The sequence below is a fragment of the Dipodomys spectabilis genome, unplaced genomic scaffold, assembly GCF_019054845.1.
Source record: "Dipodomys spectabilis isolate Male_0828 unplaced genomic scaffold, ASM1905484v1 ptg000052l, whole genome shotgun sequence".
NCBI lineage: Eukaryota > Metazoa > Chordata > Mammalia > Rodentia > Heteromyidae > Dipodomys > Dipodomys spectabilis.
The window spans coordinates 1,442,254-1,458,809 of NW_024870729.1; the positions used below are offsets into that span (position 1 = coordinate 1,442,254).

General features: G+C 35.6%; 1 protein-coding gene across 1 annotated transcript in view; it reads left to right on the forward strand.

The window, feature by feature from the left end:
* LOC122107652 (A disintegrin and metallopeptidase domain 3-like) overlaps nt 1-16,556 on the forward strand; it is a 54,812-nt gene that overhangs the window by 24,919 nt on the left and 13,337 nt on the right. The window contains 5 exon segments of the mRNA XM_042679456.1: nt 2,300-2,486; nt 10,864-10,962; nt 13,511-13,706; nt 14,123-14,210; nt 14,428-14,602. Of these exon segments, the coding sequence (XP_042535390.1) occupies nt 2,300-2,486; nt 10,864-10,962; nt 13,511-13,706; nt 14,123-14,210; nt 14,428-14,602 (745 nt within the window).

A 16,556-nucleotide genomic window follows, 5' to 3' on the forward strand; every position in this document is an offset into this window, starting at 1 on the left:
AAATTTTGCTTAGAGATAGGGACAAGTTATTGATGGAGTCTTACCTAGGGAAGAAAGTGTTTTAAGAATATGGGGGCGGGGCCCCACTGGCTCACACCTATACTCCTAGCTACTCAGGAGGCTGAGATATGAGGATTGTGGTTTGAAGCTAGCCTGTACAGGAAAGTCCATTTGACCACCAGAAAACCAGAAGCAATGCTGTGGCTCGAAGTAGTTGAGCACTAGCCCTGAGTAAAAAGAGCTCAGGGACAGCACCCAGGCCCTGAGTTCATGTGACCGCCCCCCCCCTCACCCCCCCCCTCCCCACGAATAAGAGAGAAAGCTGGATTCCAGCGGCTCTCTCCTGTAATCCTAGCTATTCAGGAGGCTAAGGGCCAAAGGAATAATTTCATCTTCAAAATAACTAGAAAAAGTCAGTGTAGAGTTGTGGCTTAAGTGGTGGTGTGTCAATCAAGAAGCTGAGCAAAGCATGAAGCCCTGAATTCATATCCCATTACTGGCAACCCTAGCAGCAACCGCCGGAGCAGCAGCAAGAACAGTAATGATAAAACAGGATGGAGTCCACAGAGTGAAAGCACCAACTTGTATTTTACTCTTCCCATCCCTGAGATCAAGTAGACAAAAGCCTTAGGAAAATAAACCAAAACCAAAGTATATAGTGAAAGTCCCCCCAAAAGAATTCCCCACATTTATGACAAAGTAGAGCCAATCAGGGATGAAGTAAGATCTCTGTTATGGAAAAATGTGTGGGAGAAACAGTGAGAAATGGTTGAGTAATTCACATCCCAGAATGCAACTGTCCCAGTCAGCATTGAAATACTAGTAAGTTTGTTCATGGCAGCCAGGGAACAATACTAGGAGAGATTTCACAAATTGCAGGAGAGGGCAAAGAACTGGGAGCTACATAGGCTGGTATGACATTGATCTCTAACCTAAAGAAATCTAACAGAGAGAGAAAAGGTGAGTAAATACAGTCATAATAGGCAATGTGCATGTGTGAAAATGGAATGTGTGTAAATGAGGGGACAGGTGAGGTAGGGAGGAAGATGGGGGAAGAATGCTGAAAGATCCAGATGCATTGTACTTATAAACTGACATGTTGAGTTGTAACCTCTTTGTACAACTACTTAAAGATAATTTTAAAAAGAAATCCAATAATGAGTGCAGGTGTCACCTAGATTATGTCTTTTAAGTACTCTTGTCTACTAAATAGAATAGGGAAAGAAAGGGTCTATTCTAGGGCTAAGGAGAAAAGGCAAAAATGAGCCTGGAACATGCTACCTAATACTAAGGAAATGCTCATAGAATTATGGAGGTTCTTTAAAGGGACAAAGCCAGTAGGAAGGAGCTAAATATAGGATGATTGGAACATCAAATAATGATAGTAACAGATTACAATCTACTCAGTAATATAGATAAACATATGAATGCAAATATATAATTGAGTATATTGCAAGTTGTAATTGGGAATGAGGAACTTAGGTTAACTCAAAATAATTCTCTTTAAACATTTATAAATCCAGACAGAAAAAAGTACTTATTTGAGCAGTGAAAATTAGTGGACATACCAAAGTATTTCCAATGTAATTGTTATCAGTAATAAATTGACTTCTGTGACTAAAACAAGAAATTGAAATTGCATGTCACTTTTTAGATCACAATGAAAGAAACACAAAATTCTCTGTTGGTAACATTAGCAAGACACATATGATTAGACCAAAGCCTGTTAAGACCAAAGTCTGATCATTAGGACATATGCCACAGACTTATAGTGAGGGCCATGGTACAATCTGTAATTATACAAGTTTTCACGACCATAAAAGCTAAACAAAACATAGACAACTCTAAGCCAAGAAGACTATTGCCATACATTCTTTTCTGATTTTGAAGCAGCTAGCCTGGCTACAGAGAATTCACTTCTGCATAAAAACTATACATTAAAGCACTTAGGGTCATTACAGGACATAATGCTGGCGTCTTACCTTTTCTAGGAAGCAAATTTTCTGGGGAATATAACTGCACTTATGGCTGGAGTGTGTGTGATTCAGCTTGCCCAGCAAGAACAAGGCCCTGACTTCAAACCCCCACCAAACAAGCAAACAAACACAAACACAAACAAAAAATCTAATCCCTAGACTTTGTTGCTTTTGTTTAATGATTTGTATTAAACATGAAAATTTCCTTGGTTTCTTGGATCTTCTGTAAATGAAGCTGCCCAGAAGTCACAGTACTTTATTAAAACATTTTACTTTGATATTGGCTTTATTTCATTTATCTGAGGCATATAATTTAATTTTAGACATTCCCGTGGTATAAAGCGTTTTAGCAGTTGCAGCGTGGACGAACTTAAGCATATAGTTTCAAGGCCTGAATTTGAATGTCTTCAAAATCAGAAACTTTCAGAATTGATTTACCAACCCATAAATGGCACTTGTGGCAATGGAATTTTGGAAGCATCAGAACAATGTGATTGTGGGAAGCCAGAGGTTAGTGATAAACTTTCCTAGCTTGTCCAAGGACTTTTTTTGTGTGTATCTTATATGTAGTCACGACAGAAGGGAGGAAAACATCTTTGTTAAAGACAGCACAAATTTATTAAATATCTAAGGGAGAGTACCAGGCATATTAGTACATGCCTGTAATCCCAGCACTGGAAAGCTATGACAAGAGAATCATGATTTCCTGACCAGGCTGGACTATATAGTGAGACTGGCTCAAAAATGTGTGTGGACATATGTGTGTGTCTATAAACATGCATGTACATTTATGAATATGTATAAAATATACCCACACATATATGATCCAAGAGGGATATAAATGAGGCATACAATTGATTCATTCTGAATTTGAAGTATTTGAAGAGTTAAAATTATGGATATAGTATGAATAAAACATTATCCCTGCACAATCATTATTAGCAATATTCTCTGCCATCAATTTCAGAGGCACTTAAATTATTCATCACTTAAATTATTTCCAAATTTCTTCGAGGTGACTACATTGATTCAGCATGGTAGCAAATGTGCTGTCATGTGTAGCCTCATCATTTGATTTCAGTCATGGCATCCATGGAAGCATCATTTATTCCAGCTTGGTTATACAGAACTAGGTTAGTTGCAATGTGTTCTCATTGCTCTCTATTGTAATGTACGTGGCCCAACCATGATGCTTGTTGAATTGCTTCTATGCCTCCTCCTTTCCTTTATTTGAGATATAGATACAATCACCAAAGTTTTCTGTCTAATAGGACCTTTGTTTCAATTTTATCATACATTTATCAGCAGTCAACTTGGCAACACCAAAAATATGACAACACCAAAAGCATGACTTCTGGGGCTAGCTTTTCATCATTATACTGTGGAAAATATTCATGTGATTTTTTTATGTTCATTTAATTATCCATTATATATATAGAAAAATACAATTGACTTTTCCTGGTTTTGGATTTTTACAAGGTTTGTATACTTGTTTTTTAATGTGTTATACTTAATTTTGGTAAGAGTCTGATAGTTAAATATGGACATAGGGAATTTCTGGATTATCAAGTAGGTGAATAAGGAAAATTTTAATTTATATTTATGCAAAGTTATACTTCTAAAATCTTTTTCTGACAATAAAGCCTGAGATTTTACACACTAATCAGCATGTAGCATTGCCAGATTATGTGTACAAAGTTATCTCTATATGGTTTAAGTTGGACTTTACCCCATTGATTTTTTGGCTTTCATCCCTTATTAGGTGTTCTTTTTTACTTTGTCTTCATATATTTCTTATGCTGATCATTAGTGTGTTAAATGTCTGCTATTTTACTAGTTTCTTCAACATAATTTTTGATGTAAAAGATTTATTTATTTTGAAATTAATGTACACCCATAAGAATCTCATCAATTTTTGGCTTCATGAGGTATCTTGGTAATAACAGTGAAAATTTTGCTGTTTCTGTACAGAAATTCTTCCCATTTAGCCTTTCAGTGTTCTTTCTGTTCTTTAGGATGGAAATGCTTGTTCTTTAGGATGGAAATACTTGTAAGTCAGGCTGGAGGCATTGCTCAGGTGGAAGAGTGCTAGCCATGAACAATCAAGCTAAGCAAGCTTGAGGCTCTGCATTCAAGCCTCAGTACCAAATAAATAAATACATAAATAGGAAATAAAAATGAAAGGAAGAACAGGAACAGAGTTCTGACCTGTAATTGAGTAATTGTCTACATCTCAGATGCCAGTTGCATTGAAAGAGAAGCACCCCTATTCAGTTCTTCTTTGAGGTCTCCAATGAACAATCTTAGGGTTCTGAAGAGTCCTTTTGAACATGATTGGAGTGTTGTGTTTGGATGGCCCCTTCCAATGGATTCAAGGACAAAGTTGGTTCATTTCCAAAAGACCCAATCTCTAAGTTCTAGCTCTGGAAGGGTTTGGCTGTCACTAGTCAGAAGTCACAAAGAACTTAACATCAGTGTAAACATGCTTTGGCAGAGTACAGTGACACCCTGAAGTCTGTTTTTTTTTTTTTGAATTTTATTTATTTATTTATTTATTTATTTTCTTTTTTTCCCCCTTCCTTCTTTCTTTCTTTCTTTTTTTTTATTGTGAGAATACCTTACAGAGAAGTTACAATTATATGGGCAAGATAACGAGTACATTTTTTATCATACATTGTTGCCTCCTCCTTGTTTCCCCTTCCCATCCCTTCCCATGCATCTCCCCTCCCCCCACCCAATCCTCCCTCCCCTTGCCCCCACCAAAGTTGTTAAGTTCGTTTTTCGACATAACGACTTGTACAGAAGTCTTGAAACACGTTAGAGCCTATGAGGGGCTTTAAAAAATTGTTATTACAACTTGTACTTCAAGTTGTCATGTTGAAAACGAACTTTACAACTTGGGGGGGGAGGATTGGGTGGGGGGAGGGAGGATGGGAAGAGATGGGAAGGGTAAACAAAGGAGGAGGCTACAATGCTTGATAAGAAATGTATTCATTATCTTGCCCATGTAATTGTAACCCCTCTGTACAGTATTTTCACAATAAAAAAAATTGTTATTAAAGACATTGGCCTTCTAGTAACTGTTTGATAAGTGTCAATATGTGCTTTTCATTCAAAGCAAATTTAATTGCCACACAGGCCAACAGTAATAACTTCAGCTTAGGCAGCCCAGTCAAACTCAGTGTGGCCTAAGTACCACTGTGTCTGCAACACCTTATGTAACAAGTTAAAACTAACGTAGTGAAACAAGTGCTTCTTATCAGTGGGACTTCTTAGGAATTCTCAATTAGGAAAGTAGTTTAAAATAAACTTTCAGTTAGTTACCTCATTAGTTTTCCTGAATGGAAAAGCATCCATAAATAAAATAGTATGTACTGAAGATGAGAATTGGACAAAATAAAAAAGTAATCAAATGACCCAGCAGGTATGGGACATATCACCTAAGGGTTTTATTGTTTGATTATGTAATTTTTGGCATATAAAATAATAGTTATAAGCTACTTTAGCAGTTTTACAACAGTCATGTGTTTTTGTCAAAATGTTGGCCATTTTATGACATCTTGTGATGAATCATAGAGTGAGTAGTTTTAATAATGGATGCTCTGTACATCAAGATAGGGATAGACAATTGTTCTAGCTTCATCTGTGGGAATTGAATTGAGAAGCAATTGTATCTTCAAAATTTTAATTTACATTCTTAAGCATTTTATATTTTTGAGTTATATATAATTTTACCAAATGAGACTCTTATCTCCAATAAACCGCTCAGAAAACTGGAAGTGGCACTGTGGCTCAAGTGGTAGAGTACTCACCTTTAGCTGAAGAGCTGAGGGACAGTGCCCAAGCCCAGAGTTCAAGCCCCACAAATGACAAAATAATATGATGAAGGATGTGATTGAGGCTTTGGATTGTTTGGTTTGTCTATAAAAGTCACACTCACAAGTTACTTAATATCTGTAATAATTCAATTAGCTAGTCCCATGAGGAACAGTATCTCTATACCATCAAGTATGCCAAGCAATAAAATCATCATGAAGTATAGAAAATAATGCATGATTGGGGCTGGGAAGGTGGCTCAGTGGTAGAGCACTTGCCTTGCATGCTCGAGGCCCTGGGTTCGATTCCTCAGCACCACATAAGAAAAAAGCCAGAAGTGGCGCTGTGGCTCAAGTAGTAGTAGAGTGCTAGCCTTGAGCTGAAGAGCTGAGGGACAGTGCCCAGGCCCAGAGTTCAGGCTCCACGACCGGGACCCACCCCCCAAAAAAAAAAAAAAAAAGAAAATAATGCATGATTAACATATACATGTGGCTATTTATATGTAAACCAATTAAAGCTAAGTAAATGTTTTTGTGTGTATTTTTTTGCTGGTACTGGAGCTTGAATTCAGGGCCTGGGCTCTGTCCTTGAGCTTTTTTGCTCAAAAGTAGTGCTCTACCACTTGAGCCACAGCTCCACTTCTTGCTTTTTTGGTAATTAACTGAAGATAAGAATTTCACAGACTTTACTACCTGTGCTGGCTTTGAACCATGATCCTCAGATCTCAGTCTCCTGAGTAGCTTACCACTGGCTAAGCTAAGTAAAATTCTAAATTCCACTTCTAAAACCCACTGGTCACGCTGAGGGCCTCAGCACTGTGTAGGACCTCTTTAGAATTAGTGTCAAATTCAGCCTCTTCATGAAGTCTTCCTGGTTTCACCACACAGAATGCCTCACGTCTGCCTGCACTTCTTCTGTCACTCTAGTTTCTTTTTAAAATTGTCTCCCCATAAGTCTGTGGGGATAGGACAGGTGTTTTACTCTGCTTGGCAAAAATATCAGTTCCTCCTTAATGTCTAATAAGTGATATACTGAATGAAGAACTCTCAGCCCCTTTCTCACCTTGCTATTCTATTGCAATAAATGTTTCTTACGTGTAAAATGACTTTCAGTGTTCTTTCATATATTACAAAAACTGAGAAGAGGTGAAATTGTCAAGAAACAAATAACTGTGCGTATAAATATGAAAATCGTCGCATTTGAATTTGGTATTTTTTGGAGGGTCCGGTTGTGGGGCCTGAACTCTGGGCCTGGGCGCTGTCCCTCAGCTCTTCAGCTCAAGGCTAGCGCTCTACCACTTGAGCCACAGCGCCACTTCCAGCTTTTTTCTTTTTGCTTATGTGGTGCTGAGGAATCGAATCCAAGACCTCATGCATGCAAGGCAAGTGTTCTACCACTGAGCCACAATCCTAGCCCCTGAATTTGGTATTTCTTGTCTTAACCCACAAATCTCAGGGAAAAGTTGTATTGTTTTACAACTGACTTCAGATCTGAACAAATAATTTTTTGCTCAAAGGAGGAGGCTGCAATGCTTGGTAAGAAATGTACGCATTATCCTGCCCATGTAATTGTAACCCCTCTGTACAGTATGTTCACAAATAAAATAAAATAAATAAAAAAAATAAAAAAAAATAATTTTTTGCTGGCTCTCAGTTTTCAACAATAATATACTCAGTGGAGGCAGTACCATGTTCTATAACAAAGCAATAGCTTATTAAGACAATCACAGTAAATCTTTACATGCTGTATAAAAAATACAGCATGTAAATATCATTTCACAGTACTTTATCTGGATTTAGTAAGACTTATTTTCAATAAGAAATATAAAATATAGAATTGAAAACCTTTTAAGTTATGACGTTCAAATCTTTGGGGCAAGCTTTTTTGATTTTAAAACAGGAATAATATTCATTCATTTGTGCAACTAGTTTTTTTTTAATTTCAACTTCCTATGATTTTTGTAGGCATACAAAATTTAGATCATAGAAGTTATTGAGTCCCCATATAACTTGCTTAACATTAGCTTCAATGACTGGCTTGTTTTTAGGGAAATGTCTGCAAAGTTTATTGATCAAAATTATCAAATAATCCCATATATAGGATATCTTATATGGAGGATATATATACTATATTCTCTCTATATAGCCCTATATATAGAATAAAGGAGCAAGCATGATTTATGAGGTATTTTTCTATAAGTAGAGAAATATTTTAGATGTATTTGTTTGTGTTGTTGTACTAGGATTTGAACTCTGAGCCTGAGGCTTGCTGCTACTCTACAGCTGAATAATATCTGTCCACTTTTATACTAGATATTTGACTAAGGTTCTTCTCCCCCTGTCACCCCTGGGTCTATGCCTGGATCACCATCTGCCTATTTTGTATATTCTATCATAGTCAGGATGACAGACAAGCACTAACGTGCCAAGCTTCTTCATCTGAGATGGAGTTTTGTGGACTTGGGTGTCCTGACTAGCCTAGAACAGAGATTATTCTTATCCAAGCTTCCTAAATAGTTGGAATTATAGGTGTGAACCAGCAGCAGGCAACATTTCAGTTTTTGTCAACCTAAATAGTTAAATTACAAAATATACAAGATGTTAAATAATGAAATGCTTAATAAAAAGTTTAGAAGAAGTGGCTGAGAAGGTGGTTCAGTGGTAGAGTGCTTGCCTTGCATGCATGAGGCCCTGGGTTCGATTTCTCACCACCACATAAGCAGAAAAAGCCGGAAGTGGCGCTGTGACTCAAGTGGTAGAACACTAGCCTTGAGCTGAAGAGCAAAGGAACAGCGCCCAGGCCCAGAGTTCAAGCCTCATGACTTACACACACAAAAAAGTTCAGGAGGAGTAAGAAAATACCCTTTTTCTAAGTAGTGCTGAGGATCGAGGAATACTTTTGATTTCTTAAACTTCTTAGTGATGAATTGCACCTATCTATTTTACCAATGTGTGACTTCCAGTTTGTATTTTCTTGTTATATGTAATGAAGTCTGACAGAATGGATAAGTTACAGAGTTGTGGAAGTTGGGAGTTCCAAGAACATGTTGCCAGTGCCAGTGCACGATCAGCTTCATCCCATGACACTGTGGGAGAGCTGGTGCCACCCTTAGCATCATTAACCCAGTTTATGAGAGCAGCCTTAATGATCCCGCACCTCTCAAAACTTTCCTTGGTGACCAAGCCTCCACGTGAGCTTTGGTGAGCATAGACCATACTGAAACCATGTCAATGGGGTTCCATTCCTAAAATAATCATTAAAACTCAACTTCCTATCACCTAATGTGAATGATCTAATTTTGCTTCTACCTTAGGATCAAGTTTTGATACTTTGCTTCTACCTTACGATCAAGTTTTGATACTAGTTTTTTTTTTTTTAATTTACCTTTCATGTCATTGAATTTTTTACTTTTTTCCTCAATGGAATAGTTAATCTCCCATCATTAATTTTCTTGATAATTTTGTATTATTTGTACCTTGAAGCATAATGCCCTCTTTCTAATGTAGTATTAAAGTTTACAATATATATGCAAGTTAAAAACCAGTCGATTTAGAGCTATATTTCAGTATGCAGTCATGTATCACTTAAAATGGAGATAATTTCTACACCACTGGGTAATGTTATTGTTGTTTAGACCATTCCAACCTAAATAATAGAGCCTAGCACACACCTCACCTGTATGGTACCTATTTCTTGTAGGCTGTCATCCTGCACAGCCTGTTATTGGACTGACTATTGTAGACAATTGTAACACAATGAAAAGTATTGGTGTATCTAAACATGCACAAACACAGAAAAGATATAGCAAATATATGGTATAAAGACAATACCATGAATGGAGCTTGCAAGACTAGAAAGTTCTGTGGGCAAGTTCTGGTGATTGGTGAGTGAGTGCCAGGGTCTAGGATGTCACAGTCTGAAGAATGTGTAAACATTTTGTTCTTACTGTAGACTGAGTTTACAAATTCTCTTTTGGTAATAAAATGTGAACCTTATTTTACTGTGTAGTGCATTTACTTTATAAATGTGCATTTTCAAGTCTTTGACTCTTGTAATAATATTTGATTTAATAAACATTGCAAAGCTGCATAAGATAGTTTCTGTATTTTTCTACAGTCTTTTGTCTATTCTTAACTTTTATGCAAAAAGGGCAAGAACTAAGACAAAAGTAACAGACATATGTGCCTAGGCATCTACAGGATCACAGTTAGTACTGCTATCTTCTACAATCAAGTCTTATTCCCTCTTGTATGAAGCTGTCATTTCCTACGGTGACAATGGCTGCATCCTTTGTAATACCTCCTGAGAGACCTGCCTGTGACTCTGTTACAGTTAATTTTTGTGTGTGCCAGAACTAACGCTTGAACTCAGGGCTATTTTGGTGGTTAATTAGAGATAAGAGTCTCATAGACTTTCCTGCCTAGTCTGGCATTGAATTTATGATCTTTAGATCTAAGCCTCATTAGTAGCTAGAATGATAAGTGTGAACCACTGGTGCTCAACTTAAAATTTTAAGTTAACCCCAGTTCTAAGGTTTAAACTCAGGACCTTGTGCGGCTAGTCTGGCACTCTACCACTGTGCCAGAACTCCAGCCTGGCCTTTTGCTGATAAGTTTGGAGATGGCATCTAGTGAACATTTTTTGCCCAGGTTGAACTCAAACTGTGATCTTACGGATCTCAGCCTCCAGACTAGCTAGGGCTGACTAAACTTTTGATAAGTAGGAGGAATTCATTCTAAAATAATGATACATAACATAATATGTGCTCAAACCAATAGCATAGGTTTTTTGTCTTTCTGAAGTATTATATAGTCTGTCACTCTGTGGACTTATGTACTTGCCTTTTGTATGATTGCATAGGCCACTATTTCACCAGACAGGAGGAATATTTGACTCCCTCATAGTCTTATGGGACCATATCTCCTATGAAGTCTATTTTTGATATGGTGCCTGGATCCAGAGGTTGTCTATAGACTGATTAAAACATATGTGGCTATATTTTAAAATAAATCATGTTGTATAGTTGACTGAAAATCCTTATGCCTAATTTGATTGTATTTTCTCTTTTTAGGCATGTGCTTTTAGGAAGTGCTGCAATCCTACAGCCTGTACTCTGATTGGACTTGCCCAGTGTGGCACCGGGCCATGTTGTAATAAAAAAACTTGTCAGGTAAGGCTTCACAATTTCACATTGTTTTCTTCTGTGAAAATGTTGTATTGGTAGATAGCCTTTCTCAGCTGTTTTTGAACACATCTTTGAAATCTTTTTCAAACATTTTAATGTATATTTTACATGGTAGAATTTTTGTTTGTTTAATTCCTATTCTCAGGGTTTTGTGCTAGGCAGGCACTGGCATTGTAACATCTGAGCAACAATGCTCTTTTTGCTCTGGTTATTTTTGAGATAAGCCCTAATTTTCTTCCCTGGGGTCATTCTGACAAACAATCCTTTTTTAAGCTCTCTACTATAACTGTGAGTATAGACACTCATTGTTGAAATGGGGTTCCTGAACTTTTTGCCGATGTTGGTCTCAAACCTCAATCCTTCTAGTCTCAGCTTTCTGCACTTCTCAGCTTCCTGAGTCACAGCACCTGACTTGGTTTCATTTTTAATCACAAATACCCATTTCTTTTCTGTCCTTCATTCCCTGGAGCATGTTTATATAGAGGGTATGTACTATTCCATACCAGTGTAGATACTAAGAGTTCCTTATTTTCAGTGCTGGAGATCAAACCCCATGTGCCTTGAACATGTAGGCAAGCCATATCTTAGACTAAGGATTTAAAAAATGTATTATATCATCTAATTTGTTTTGAATTAATCAGTGAATTCTGATGACAAACAACAGAAACTCAGTTCACGCATGCTCAATTTCCAGTTTAGAGGATGTCTTCAAGTAACTTTCTGCCTTTTTTCTACCTTCACGTTACCTGTGTAGTTTTAATCCATTCTGAGGGCCCACTCAATTCTTCCATATAATACCAATTCCATATTACTCGAGGGCCAGTAGTTCCTCTTGGTTGTATCTGAATATAGATAAGATCAAACAAATTGGTCTAAAATCATATCCAAACTATACTCACACCCACACACTTGACTGGACTGTTCTGACAAACAGACAACAACCACTCTCATTTTAGAAACTACAAAACTATAAAAAATGCATCTATGTAGAAGAGCTAACACAAAGGCAGAATATCAAACACAATGTGTAGGTCTGGCAATGGGCTCTTCTGTCTGTGGACTAGTGACTAAACTCATTGAGTATTTGTTCTCGAGACGCATTAGTGTAGAGGCCAGCTTAGGGTTTCTATTTCATAGGAACTGACTGCTGCTTTTCCCTCCACCCTGAACTTGTCTTCTGTTACCCAGTAAGGACATTTTGAGGACTAAAACTTTTCTTTTTTTTTTTTTTTTTTTTTACCTTTTAACTAATGCCTTTATTTTCTGTTTCTTTCCCCCAAAGAATAATCCAAATAATAAATAGCAACAACATATATTTTAAAATGCTTGGAAGTAAATAAATAATAAATGATGTTACAGCTCACATCTCCAAATTCTTTTCATAGAAAAATATTTTAAAATAACAGTCAAAAGGCATGTGCTCTTGTTGAAATAAAATTCTCCTAAAGTCTCTGTGGAGGAAAATCAACTTGATATTGTGTTCTCTTGTAAATTGGAGTCTATGTAAAATGAATAGGCATCTTTTGAGGTAGAAATCATTGAATTACATATAGGTACAATATAAATTAATTTTTGCTCATCGTGAGGACTAAAACTTTTCTAACAGGCTGTTAGAATGAAAATTCACCTTATACATAATTAAGCAAGACCACAACAATAACAATTCAATCTATTATGTCAGTTCTCATTGATTTCACTGTGCATTGCAGCATAGATTTGTGTTTTGTGTGTGTGTGTGTGTGTCTTTGTGTGTATCTGTGTGTCAGTACTGAGACTTGAAGTCAGGGCCCAGACACTGACCCTTAGACTTTTTTTTGTTTAAGGCTGGTATTCTAATATTTGAGCCAAAGCTCTACTTCTGTCTTTTTTTGGTGGTTAACTGAAGAGTCTTACGGCTTTCCTGCCTAGTCTGTCTTCAAACTGTGAAGATCTCAGTCTCTCAAGTAGCTAGAATTATAGGCATGAGCCACTACCACACAGCTATGGCATAGAAAATGACTTGTGATCTAGTCCAAAGGCTTTTAGTTGCTTGACAAAAATGTAGATATTTGATCCAATGATTTTTATCATAAATTTCCCTGCTTAGTCATATCTTCATGTGTAAAGATAGGAAAGACAGTAATGAAACCCAGCTAATTGGCTCATATTTACTAGTAATGAACATGTTTCCAACCAATACTTAGATAGTCCAATAAAATCATTGTTACCACACTATACAAATTTTGTCTTGCTTTATCTTGATGAAAGGTTAAGCAAAGTAAAATGAACAAATATTGAAGGAATGTTCATAGAAAATGAATGGAGCTTCCTCAATGTTTATTCTAGTTATCTTTTAGATAGTCTTTTTTTGGGTGGTGTCTGTTGTCATAGAAGTTTTCTCAGATGTTATGTTGTATCAGCAAGGCATAATATCTTTTTGTGTTGTTTTCCATAGTGTGAGATATTTCAAAACATACCAGTCTTTGACAGTGAATGAAAACCTAACTCACCCTGACAAGTCTATATGTATCTATATATCTTCTTTTTCTTCCAGGTATCTGGCAGAGGAAAATTGTGTCGGAAAAGTAGAGATCTGTGTGATTTTCCAGAATATTGCGATGGATCATCTGAGTTTTGTGTACCTGATGTGATAACTACTGATTTAGGACCATGCAATAATAAGAGTGCCTATTGTTTTCATGGAATTTGCCGAGACCCAGATAGACAGTGTATAGAGTTATTTGGAAAATGTACTAGTTGTGTCTTTTGTTTTCCTGGGGTTTATTTCTAAACTGTAGTTATTTTAAAGTCATTAATCTTTGTTACAACTATCTAAGAAACGCTATTTTAATCTATATTTGAAAATAAAATTGTAAATCAAAGCAACTTTGATCTGTCAGTAGATAAAATGGACCTTAGCTACAGAATAAAAAGAAGGTATTAGTCATAATGGGGGTGATGGGTAGAAGAAATTTTATTTAGAAACAGAAATTACAGATTTCTCAATAGTTTCTGCATGAAAGTACAGAATTCTCTCTTTAGACAGTAGATGGTACATGACACTCAATGAGTACTATCTGCATATCTCTTTAATTTACTTCCTAAACCTTTAAAAACTTCCAGTGACTTTTTAATATGAGTAATTGGAATCTTTTTTCTGTGTCAGATGCTAGCGAGTCTTCTTATTTGTGTTCAGAAGAAGTGAATTTTCAAAATGGAAAATTTGGAGACTGTCTCGAAAGATGTAATTTTAAGTATGTATTTAGAAAATTATAGATTTTTCATGCATACGTGTTGTGTGCACTGGAAAGAGCCAGTGCACAAGCTAGAGCTGAGCCTCATGTTCACAGGTAGTTTAGCTTTGGTGTCTGTGTTGCATGTTAAATTAAGCTTTTGTTTTGAGTGTTATTTACTTAATACATTACACATGTATGTGATAAGTAAGTAACTTTTTCCTCTTTATATTTCCAGTTTTATTCTCTGTGGGAAGATTGTTTGTCAGTGGACAAGTTCAGAAGTCCTTTCAATTTCAGATTATGATATGCCATACTTAGCAGGTCACGTGTGTTTAGCTGCACAGTTACGACCTTCTGGAAAACAAGATAATACCTATGTATATGATGGTGCCATTTGTGGTCCAAATAAGGTAAGAGCAGTTTTTGCTTAGTATTAGGCACAATGAATTGATATTTAAATTTGTGTGTGCAGAAACACCTTGATATTTACATTTATAGTGTTAAAATTTTTTATTACTGCATCATAATTTTTAGTTAGAAAGACTAGAATTTCTGCCATAAGAAGTAACTTTTTCTTCAATATCATTCATATTAGGAATTTGGTGCAGAAATACAAACTTATTTTCTCATACTTGAGAATGTAGGCCTTTTTATTCCAAAATCTGTTCTGCAATAATTTATATAATCCATAAACAAAAAAGGATCAAATAATATACCAAAAATGTGACCAAAATCTGAGGTTGTCAGTGCTTCCTAAATAATAATAGTATTAAGGAAGAATAAGAATTTTAATCTTCCACAAATTGAAAAGAATTAATTTGTTATAATTAAAGTAAGACATTTAATTATTAACCTATCCTCCTAATACTTCCATTAAAACAATATTTATAATAAAATTTTTCCTTCTATAAGAAGGAAATAATAAAATATTAAAATAATAAAATAAAATGTTAAAGCTTTTTATTTTATTTTTCATAAAAGTTGCTGGAAACTTAATAAAAGACAAATTAGTCATGTTAAAAATTAGTTGGCTAACTAAAAGTGTATAATTATCACTTACTTTGATACAGATAGTTTACATGTAGATGTAGTATTTAAAGAGATGAATGCCAACAGAAAAATGCAAGAGAATAGCAAAGTATCTCTGACTGGGGAAAGATAATCTCAAGTAAAAAGATTGAAGTAATCACTAGGGAACATCCTACTGCTTACTAGGAATACTTGGCAAAAAATCCTCTGATTCATCAGGCTGTCTCTTCACTAAAATCTCTTTTGTGTCATGTTAAGCGAAATATTGCATATTTTCTTTTACTTGTGGTAGCTAAGCTTTAAATAGTCACCCCTAAATTGAAAAAAAACACTCATGAAAGTAAAAGGGGGAGGTAGAAGGAGAAGATATAATAGGATAGAGAAATGAGAACAATATAGAGGGTATAATTTACATTATATATGCATGAAAATATGAGACTTCTTACTTTGTACAATTAATATACAATAAGAAAGATGAGGCAGACTGTGAATAATTAACTTATTTCTTATCTATTCTTACCTACAAGACTAGAAGAAAAATTAGGGTGTGTTTGACAAAGTACATTTTTCAAGATAGCTCTATTCCCTTTACCCTCCCAACCACTGTGTTACTGACTCTAGGATACTATTTGTATCTCTTGTTTACAGAAGGAAATTACATGCATGAATTCACATTCCAAACATCATCCTAAGTATTAAGTATGCCCAAGTACTTTATTGGTGTCTTTCAAACTTTTTTGTTCACTATTGAGGAGCCACTGCACATTGGTCTGTTTATTGCAGGAAATTGCATCTGAAACATGGATCTTTTTTTTAAAAAAAATTATTTGCACAGTGAATTTTGACTAAGCAGTTATTGTTGCCTCAATGATAGAATGAAAATTATTTTGTTATAAGTAATGATGACTGGGCCAAAACGGCATTCTTAATGGTTTCATGGCAGAATACTCAGTTAATGAACAAGCTGGCTTTTATTCCATTTATCCATGGTGATAGACAACAAAGAAACTTTTAAGATGTTAAAGTAAATTAAAAAGAGATTCTGTCTGAAGAATCTCAGAGCAGACAAAGGCAGTTAGGCCTTCTAAGTGATCTTAACTTTGCTTATCTTGGAAAAATAGGTAAAACAAGCAAAATGTATTTCAAGGTATTTCTTATAAATGCCTGTATTAGAGAATCAGAAATAGCAAACTTAATTATGCCTTGATTTAGGGACATTCCAGCAGAAAAATTAAAGAAGATAGGTGGTAATAACCAATCAAATATAGTATTTCTTTTACTACTATGTTCCTCTTATACAAACACTAAGTTTTTCTTCAAAGAAATTTCTGAACC